Source organism: Vigna umbellata, chromosome 4 (genome assembly GCF_029865625.1).
Source record: "Vigna umbellata cultivar VRB3 chromosome 4, Vumbellata_1.0, whole genome shotgun sequence".
Lineage (NCBI taxonomy): Eukaryota > Viridiplantae > Streptophyta > Magnoliopsida > Fabales > Fabaceae > Vigna > Vigna umbellata.
The window spans coordinates 12,669,283-12,679,934 of record NC_142168.1 but is presented as its reverse complement, the minus strand read 5'-3'; the positions used below and the strand labels follow the sequence as shown (position 1 = coordinate 12,679,934).

Sequence of the window (10,652 nt, the reverse complement as noted above, 5' to 3'; positions counted from 1 at the left end):
TATTTTAGGTTTAAATTCTCTTTTAGTCTTATTTTTGTATAAAAATCTCAATTCGGTCCTTATTCTTTTATCTGTCTCAATTGGTTTAAAATAAACACATTTTATCCTACCTGTTAACTGGTCTCAGATAGCTTTAAATTAAGGTCACGTGCTACAGAGAGAATATGCTGATGTGTGATGTACATTATTCACTGGAGTGTTTTGATAAAATAAATAGTGGTGATGTGACATTATTTACTTCTCTTATTTAATATTTTTAAAATCAAGTTTTATTTATTTTTTATTTATGTTATAGAAGACTTTTTTTTTAAGTTTCACCACCTACAGATGTTAGAATACAATTATTCTTCATAATTAAATTAGTTTATTTTAAATTATTTATTTTATTTATTTGATAATTTTTATTTAATATTTTAATTTTCAAGTTTTACATAATATTTTAATATTATCTTTTTTCTTTAAATATAAATACATAAATGTTAATTTTTATAAAAAACTATTTAAAATAAATTTTTATTGTAATCATTAGATATATAATTTTATTACTTTGAAAAGTTAAAAATATAATATATATGTTGAATTTATTTAAATTTAAAAATAAAATAATTTAAAAAAATATAATAAACATATTTTAGTTTAAAAAAAATGTTTTCTCTCAAATAGTCATCTAAAAAATATTAAATAAGTTATTATTTTTATATAATAATTTGATATAATATAAACAATTTTGTATATTAATATTCAATTAAAATACACATAATTTTATAAAAATTTTAAAATTAAAAAACTAAATTTATAATAATTTAGTTCAAAATAATGACTAGTGAATATGATTAAATTGGATTATTAATTAAATTAATATATTATTAATTACATTGGATTATTAATATATTATTAATTAAATTAATATATTATCTTAATATAAAAAATTGAAGATAAAATATGGTGACTGACTTTAAGGATATTCACTTTAGAAATTTCAACACATTCTTTCTGCATGAGAAACACACATCAACACATTATTTTTGCACCACGTGCTCTTAATTTAACGTAGTTTGAGACTACTGTTAGAATAAAATGTGTTATTTTTTTAAAAATACATAATCTAATTAAGACAGATTAAAAAAATAAAAATAACAACTCCACACGATTCAAAGTGGGCCTCAAAATCCACTAACCACACATCAATTTCATTACTATACATCACACATAATCTGACATGACAACAATAACACTGTCTACACATAATTGCATATTCTCTTCCACTCAATGCAACCAATGTCATGTCGTATAATAAGAAAGAAAAATATACTTTTGACATATATATAAATTTTTTACATTAATTTACACTAATTTTTCTTATTTTTTACTTTTTTTTTAAGTATAAAAGTTTATATTTATATAATTATTTTATTTTTATATTGTGTGTTTAAAAGTGTGATATAACGTTATTCAGTATTATCACATAAACTCGCCACGTGTCAAAACGCCATTAGCCAATACTCTCCAATTGCTGTGGATGTGACTGCACGGTAAATCTTTCATACACATCTCTATGCCGAAACCGGACACTACGCAAATCGGGCCCCACCGGTTCAGATTGAACCTACTCCAGTAAAGCAGCCATATTAAAAGATCTTGCGCTGAAGGAATCTTAGCCGTCCACGCGTAACGATATAAATCCCCATTACACGCGCGAATTTTCAGCACTGCCCAATGAAACCGCAACGCGTGTCGGAAAGTGCCGAAATATGACCTGCGTGGTACACGCGCCTATCGGATCTCATGTCACAGACTCTCTTGTTTATTTATCATTTTTTTTACTCATGAATCCCACTTTACCGATTCGAAAATCTGCTACGGCTGTTGTTATAACAAGCACCAACCACGACGACCCTGCTTGCATTCTTTGCTCCTTCCGGGCTGTCCAAAACGACGGCGTTTAAGATTCTCAGGCGACCGGGAAATGGTGGAGACGGCGGAGCTTCACGGCGAGGAGCAGCGCTCGTTGCTCTCAGATTCGAACAATGGGGACCGGTCCTGGCGGTTGAACTTCGAGGGGTTTCAGATATCTTCGGAGCACACGGATAAGCAAGTGAAACCCTCTCGCGGACTCTATGACTGTTATGGCGTTCTAGGTAACAAAACAGTACAATAACATCTTCGTTCTGTTTATTTATTTATTTATTTTAATATTTTCAATTATTGCTATTGTTCATTTTGGAATCTGCTTTTTATTTTCTTTTAATCTGACAGATTTTATTTCACTGTTTGTTTTGTTCGAATAGGAATCTGCAATTTGCTTTACGTTAGTGGTTGTGGTTAATTGTGGTTTCAGTTTTAGTGTGATGTTTTGTTCCATTTCATTTTTTCTCTCTGTGTGTAAAGTTTCCCCTCTTCATTGAGTCCAGATATTGTTTTTCTTTCTCGGAGATGTTATTATTATTGGATTTCATTCAGTTTGACTAGAATGCTTTGTTTTTTTGTTCTCCTTTTGCCAGGTTGAGTATTGTGTGCAGGAATTTGGAAGCAGGCTAGTTATAGTGGGTGTGGTCTTTTTTGTGTTTTGGGTTGAGGATGTGGTGGCTTTTTGGCTATGTTAAATAAGTTGATGTGGAATTTTGTTGCATCGGGTATTGCTTGCTTCTTTGGGGCAGTTGCTGGAAGATGGACTATAGGGTTTTGCATTTGGAAGCTCTAGAGGGTAGAGGCATAACTTCTTTTGGACGCTGAACTACTATTTTGTTACTTTTTTCTTTTTCCATTTTGGGTCTCTGTTTTTAGTGGAAGAAGTTTCATAAAATTGATCTTGGCATTTGAACCGAGTGCCTTTGGTCTGTTGCTTTATTTGTATAAATAAATGGGTTGTTTGGACCCTGCTTTTGTTGAAGCTTATACTTTCCCAGTTTGCAATAAGCATCTGCCTGTTGAGCTATGAAGCTTGTACTTTCCAAGTTTTCCAGTTTCTGAAGCTTTCTATAAAGTTCTTGTGGCCCATAATATGAAGTTCATTTGTCCTATAGTTGTGATCGTGGAAGTTTAAAGCATAATTGTTTCTTTGAATATGATTTTCTTCATTTGTGAATGATCTTTACTTTTTTCTTCCATTTCACAAGGTAGGTCAGGGATATGATCTTGAGGGTCAATGTAGTTTTGAGTTTTCTTTGTAATTTTTATCTTTTTAATTAGCCAAGCAATGGTATGCTCTGCTTATGACATATTTTCTACTAAATGGAATGGGATTTCATGGATCTTGTCTTATTTTTTTTTCCTTCTGTTATATATTTCCTCAGGTCAAGAGGATAATATTGCGGAGTACTACCAGCAGCAAGTTGAAGTGCTTGAGGGCTTTACTGAAATGGATGCCCTAGCAGAGCGTGGTTTTATTCCTGGAATGTCGAAGGTTTTAATTTCATTATCTGTTTTTTGCTATCTAGATTTACGTTGGTTATATAGTCAAGAGCCTTGGCTGAATATCCACTGCTGTGGACAGGAGGAGCGAGACAAGTTAGCAAGAAGTGAGACGTTTGCCATCAGATTGTCAAATGTAGCAAACATGGTTCTTTTTGTCGCCAAAGTTTATGCATCAATACGAAGTGGTTCCCTAGCCATCATTGCATCGACTTTAGACTCGCTTCTTGATCTTCTTTCTGGATTTATCCTCTGGTTCACTGCATTTTCCATGCAGACACCAAACCCGTATCAGTATCCTATAGGAAAGAAACGGATGCAACCATTGGTCAGTTCCTTGATTAATATTCTGTTTGAAATTATATGAATCATCATCACCAGTAATATGATCTCAGTGATTATCAGGAGTTACTTTGTATTCAATTTACATATCAGGGAAGAATACTACAATTTGGCTGTATATGTATATGCTCGAATGTATAAAGAGTAAACTATAAAGTGAAATTTTAAATTGTACAGGGAATTCTTGTTTTTGCCTCTGTCATGGCTACACTGGGACTGCAAATCATCTTGGAGTCTATCCGCACATTAATATATACTGTAAGTTGATTTGTTGTATATTTACAGAGCCAAAGTTGACTCCAAACTTATAGAACAACAATAATTTTTCATTTAGTTCCTGAATCTCTTTTATTTCTTTGTAACTCTAATGTATATTGAATATTGAATTAACATTTCCAGGACAATGCATTCAACTTGACCAAGGAACAAGAGCGATGGGTTGTGGGGATTATGCTTTCGGTGACTTTGGTGAAATTCTTACTGATGATTTATTGCCGCACTTTTACTAATGAGATCATTAAAGCCTATGCCCAGGATCATTTCTTTGATGTGATCACTAATGTCATTGGTCTTATTGCCGCACTTTTGGCAAATTATGTTGATGATTGGATGGATCCTGTTGGTGCTATCATTGTAAGTTAATACTTTCCTTTTGTTGGAGGTTTTGATTTGCTATTTGTGGCCATAGAAAATGATATATATGTTCGTTCTCAAATTTTCCTTGAAGTTAAAAGATGATAATATGTCTGTTGTTAGTTAGGATCCAATTAGGGCTTCTTTTTTATTATTGTTTCCTTTTATTTGACTAATAGAATATATCTAATAATTTTATATTGTTAGATTTCCGATTTTAGCTTGTACAAATTAGAAATTATATTAAATTGTCACCAAGGGACTCTAATGCTTGACGTTTTTTTTACAAATTTTCTGTGAATTAATTGATAAGTCAGATTAATTGCTTGGTCGGAAGGTAAAAGAACCACAATTTACGAAAAATATCACAGTATTTCAAGTTGTATTATCCATCAGCAATTGTAGACATCTGTTTCTCAGCTTCTGCTATGTGTTCCTGATATTTTTAAAAAATCGAGGTCTTGTTTTCTTAAGATGAAATTTCTCATTGCTATGTCAGCTGATTGTGACTCTATCTAATTAGCTATCATAATATGGGACGCCTGTCCTTGAACTATTCGTATATTATGATGGTTTGATATGCACCTTTTATGCCTTGCACACATCCTCAATCACAGTTCTTGTGAGGCTTTTAAGTTTTAGCACTATTTCTTACTCAAGCTTACCATTGAAGGAAGCTGTGGTGACTTCTAGCTGCAAGAACTGGTTCTCATGATTATAGGACATTTTTAGATATGTGGAATCTATTTGAGATGTTCTAAGATTTTAGGGAACTACAATTGGTTCTTTGGAGCACATCTAACTTACCACCACTTTGTACCTGGTCATTTAATGTTTTTTACTTGGTTTACTTACGTGCAACTCTTACTCCTGCAGCTGGCGTTGTACACCATTCGTACATGGTCAATGACAGTGTTGGAAAATGTGAATTCCCTGGTTGGAAAATCAGCTGCACCTGAGTATCTTCAGAAACTCACGTACCTATGCTGGAACCACCACAAGGCTGTGAGGCACATTGATACAGTTCGAGCATACACATTCGGGTCTCACTACTTTGTTGAAGTTGATATTGTCCTGCCAGCAGATATGCAGTTGCAAGAGGCCCATGATATCGGGGAATCATTGCAAGAGAAGCTTGAGCTTTTACCCGAGATCGAGCGTGCTTTTGTTCATCTTGATTATGAGTACAGTCACAAACCTGAGCATGCACAATCTCACTCTTAGCAGCAGTAAGGAAAACCAATGTCCTTGTTTATTTCATTTACCCTTTCATCTCCTGTCAGTTGTAAATGTGAACCGTATATGGTAGTTCAGATTCTGAACTTCTGAGCAAGTCACTAAGAAGTTGGTAGCTATGCAGCAGCTATCAGTCTACTTTCTGGCAGACCTGACAATGTTCCCAAATGTATATCAAGATAGTCTTTTCAGTTAAGACCTTCCTTCCAAGTTCCATTTAGGGGAAACAGAATCGTTATATTCTTGTAGAGTGCACTCTTTCTACCTTAATTAAGCTTTAAGGGGTTGTGTGCTGGTCTTGGTTATTTCTAACATCACCAAATATGATAATATATACATAACATGCTAAGTTCTTCTTTTACAAGACTATTTTTTACTTGTAGTCCTTATTGTCTTATTTATCTTGCATTTATTTATTATAAACCTCATGCATGTCTCATCTCATTTTAATATTTGGACCTAATCACCTCGCTTGAATTCCCAAATTTAATAAGTTATTTACATTAAATAATACAATAAAAAGTATAAAAATCTCACTGAAAAGAGGATTAAATACAAAATGATTCATTCATTCCAAAATGGTTGATGTTTATGATTTTTTTAAGAATACAAAATTCAGATAAATTAAGAAAAATACAAAATTAAGTATTCATTCATTCCAAAATGGTTCGTGCATAAATTAAAGGACATTCGGAGCATAACGGGGAATATGACCAAATTATTTTCGGAACATAACCATCGCGAACATTTGCATATATACCATTATAAACCACAATCATGTCAAATGAAAGGATTAAATATGTTTTTGTCCTTAACTTCTAGTGAAAATTAAAATTAGTGTTTCTTCAAAATTTTGGACTAATTTAGTCTTTAAACTTTAGAAATGTGTGAATTTAGTCCTTTTAACCAAATTTTGTTAACTTTATTTGATGTTTCAAATGTATTTCTCAATTAACATTGAAACAAAAATATATCAAATGATATAAAAAACTCAAATGTTATCATGAAATGCACTTGAAACATCAAATAAACCTAACAAAATTTGGTTAAAATGACTAAATTCACACACTTTTCAAGTTTGAGGACTAAATTAGATCAAAATTTTGAAGAGAGACTAATTCCAAATTTCACTAAAACTTAAAGAATCAAAAACATATTTAACCCCAGAAGAAACACAAGCAAAATAAAAAATAAAAATAATGTACTCGTTTCGTTAATTACATTCTTACCAACTTCCGTGGTACTTACTATCATCAGTTGTAACTATGTTCTTATTATCTCCCACATTAAAATCAAATGAAATATAGTCTGAAAATAACTCAATAATTTCAATTGAAATGATATTGTCTTTGGATAAAGAATTTTTAAAATTTTAAAATACTGAAAGGTATCATATCTAAATAGTTTATATTTGAATTATCTTTATTTTCTAAATATTTGGTTTGATAGAGATGTTTTACATTTCAATCTTTTTATAAAGTAATTGAATATTTATTTTAAGAAATGATTATATTTTAAAATTAAACCTCAATAATATTAGTTAAATTTAATTATTTAAATAATATTAAATAATTGTTTTCAATATATGTATGTTCAAAGAGAAAATAATTAGTTGTAAAAATTTAATTTCTTTCTTTTATTGAATTTCAAATTGTTTTAATTACTTTAAATATCTTTTTATTTTTTTTTTCTAATTTCAATTTCTTTCTAACTTTTTCTTTGAAACAACTTATTCACTCAAAAAATTTTAAGTTTACTAAATAAATGAATTGCTCTAGTAAATTATTTAATCTCTAAAACACGCTATGAGATAACTAGCATGTGGAATTAACTTTTTGTTATTTAACTTTATTAGAAAAAAAAACTAAATATCTATAAATATAAATATTTATTAAAAAGGTATTCAATTAATTATTATTTATTTAAGGATTTTAATGTTTAAGTGTTGACAACCTTCATTTGGCACTCGAACAATACAATTAAAGTTCATTTTCAATAATTTCACAAGTTGAATAAAATGTCTTTGAGTGACCTTTGATAAGAATATTTGATGGCAATAGTTCGATTTGGATAAAACTTTCGTAAATCACTAACGTTTATATATATTTTTTATTATAAGTCTTTACATAATCTTTTCTAAACTTTTTACATTCATTTAATATTATCTTTTTTACTTTTCTTTTCTTTTTTTCTTTTACATATATAAAAATAAACTATTTAATAATTATTTTATTTTTATAATATGTATTAAATAAAAGTTAATATGTGTCACTAGAATGATGTCAAAAGCCTTTTGAAAAAATAATGAGACAAATGTCATATATAATCACAATCATGCAATAATAGAATGGAAAAAATATCCAAGTTCCAAAATAATAACAAGTTTACTTTTGAAGTTAATGTTTTTCAGAATTTTCTTTCAACATATAAATTGATTTAATTTTGAAAAATACAATGATTTTCTTTTTTATATTGTTTCCTATAAGTTTTTATTGTTGAAACATACCTTGAAACATCCCATCTAACATTCAAATATAACCAGCATATTTGAATGTCAAATAACATTCCGTTTGGGTTCAACAAAAATCTCTTAAAAATTTGTAGGAAATTCAAATAGTCTAATATTCATAAATAAATAACAATACCATATTGTAGTTTTTTTTAAATCTCCATTTATGCTATTTTCCATTTATTTTCTTTAAATATTAATATTTTATTTTAAATTTATAACATTTGTTAAAAAAATAAATACATAATAAAACAATTTAAAAATTAAATCAATCATTATTCAATTCTTACAAAAAAAAAAGAAAATAATTAGGTAAAGATATGTTTTGTTTTTCAATTTGTCCAGAGTCAATCATTTAAATCAATTTAATTTAACATATAAATTAATTTAATTTAAAAAATACAATGATTTTTTATTTTATATTATTTCCTATAATTTTTTATTGTTGAAACATTCCATCTACCATTCAAATATAACAAGCATATTTGAATGTCATATGACATTCCGTTTGGGTTCAACAAGCATATTTAGAATCCCTTAAAGGAAATTCAAATAGTCTAATATTATAAATAAATAAATAACAATACCATATCTATGTGCCAGATAGAATACAAGATATTTAATCTTCATTTGTGCTATTTTGCATTATTTTTTTAAATATCAATATTGTAACATCTCATTTTTAATAGTAAAATATTACTAAAATGAATATTACGTGTATATGATGATGGAACCATTATAGGAAAACAAATCTACGAAAGATAAGATCTATACCTTTAGAATCATCTGACTTCTCAATTGTTTTACTCTCACCTCTCCCTAAAGTAACTGTAAAGAACATCTCCCTAAGCTTACATTATTAAGGTGATCATCCAAAGAGAAAACATACACAAAGACAAACAACAAAAAAGTAAGGATAAGTTAAAGTACCAAAAGAATATACATACATTTTTAAAACAATAGTAATACACATTCATATTATAACTCAAACAACACATAACATAATTCCCATCAACCTTGAAAGTCCCAAACTATCTGGATAGATGCATCGATGTAGACTCATGGGAAACCTATACCCGTGTATGGTGCAACAACTTGCTCAAAAATAATAATAATAACCACATCTCAACCACCACCAATAATGTCATACACTAAGGTTAATCCGTCAAACATCTATGGCCAAAACCAGTTACCATAGACTATACCCATCCTGCTACTCTCAACGACATAATCACTCATCTCTATATGAGATGAGGTTATTGAGAGTATCAGAATCATTCCCAATCCCGGAACCCCTACTTCAATACATTACCAACTTAGGATATTCTTCCTCGGAATTCCTTTCTCACATAGTACTTAAAATCCACACCTCACATATTATTTGAACATCATCATCATATCTCATACATAATCATATTCATATACATATACTTCACACAAACATTGCATATTATCACATGAAACCTCTTATTACACATTAAACAACCAAAAACACCATTATAAGTCATCAGAAGTCACATAATAACACATTTTTTCTTTATAGCATATTGATACCCTAGGTAAGGAAAATAGCTTAGAAACCCTCACTAGCCGCTCCGGAAAGGTTTGAAACCCCTAAAATGACCTAAAGAACGTTTAAAACTGATATCCAGAACCTTAAAACCCCTCATCCCAAAACTGGTGTAGTGATTGTCAGGGGCACCTAGTGGCGCCCGGGTGCCCAGGGGTTGGCGCTCAACGCCCTGACCACTGAAAATGGGCACTCAGGCATTATCAACAAACCCCAATGCTTTATAGACCACTTGTACACTTCTCCCACAACTTTGAAAGGTTCTTAAGACCTTCTAAACCCTCTGAAATTTGGTCCCTAACTCAAAATGACTACTTCAAACCAACTTACTACCTTAAACCATACCAAAGTCAATTCTATACTTTTCGATACCCAATTTCTGTAACTAGCAGCTGGAACAAGTCCTAATAGACTTAATAACAGGTTACAAACCCTCACCTTTAGCCTTGACCTTCTAGTTTACAATCTCACTAGTTAAAACCCCTAAATTACACATAAAACCATGCAACCACACCCTCACAACTACTCTACTGCATAATGCATCACATTTTATTGGTTTTAACACTTCCACAAGTCTTAATTAATCAAAACATCAACTTCAAACATTAGGCTTCTCTCCAAAACCACTCCTTTAGAAATTTACTACTCAAAACCCCCCTATTTGACCAAAAACATGCAAAGACTCTCATCTTTCACTACCTTAAGGTTCAACAGAAATTCTCTAGTCAATTATAACATCAACTTCACCATTTCAAGCAATCAAAATAGACATAATCAACAAACAACTTTAACAAAGCGCTTTTAATATCATATAAATCATTTTCTAATCAAATTCACACAATCATGCCATAATACAACATAATTTCAACAAGCTCAATTCATCAATTCAATTAATCATACCAACTCATATTATCAACATACTTAAAACTTAAAAACAAGGTATTCAACTTC

The 10,652-nt window shown here is 30.2% G+C and overlaps 1 protein-coding gene across 4 annotated transcripts; it reads left to right on the top strand.

Annotated features, from left to right (window-relative positions):
* Positions 1-1,822: 1,822 nt before the first annotated feature.
* MTP11 (Cation efflux family protein) lies at positions 1,823-5,986 on the top strand. Of its 4 annotated transcripts, none has more exons than XM_047297911.2 (7): positions 1,998-2,138; positions 2,502-2,704; positions 3,294-3,403; positions 3,494-3,739; positions 3,931-4,011; positions 4,153-4,386; positions 5,263-5,986. In XM_047297911.2, exons 2-7 carry the CDS (start codon positions 2,668-2,670, stop codon positions 5,608-5,610), a joined length of 1,056 nt encoding a protein of 351 aa, XP_047153867.1. In that variant the 5' UTR covers positions 1,998-2,138; positions 2,502-2,667; the 3' UTR covers positions 5,611-5,986. The 4 variants fall into 4 exon arrangements, with proteins under 4 accessions (XP_087969191.1, XP_047153866.1, XP_047153867.1 ...); XM_088113066.1 differs by having other exon boundaries at positions 2,502-2,710; XM_047297910.2 differs by lacking the exon at positions 2,502-2,704 and having other exon boundaries at positions 1,825-2,138.
* Positions 5,987-10,652: the final 4,666 nt, after the last annotated feature.

Excerpts from the sequence above, each read along its gene's own strand:
- MTP11 (XM_088113065.1), top strand. The coding sequence starts at position 1,967 with ATGGTGGAGACGGCGGAGCTTCACGGCGAGGAGCAGCGCTCGTTGCTC. Across the intron at positions 3,740-3,930 it reads AGAAACGGATGCAACCATTG|GGAATTCTTGTTTTTGCCTC; the intron begins GTCAGTTCCTTG and ends TAAATTGTACAG. Across the intron at positions 4,387-5,262 it reads ATCCTGTTGGTGCTATCATT|CTGGCGTTGTACACCATTCG; the intron begins GTAAGTTAATAC and ends TTACTCCTGCAG.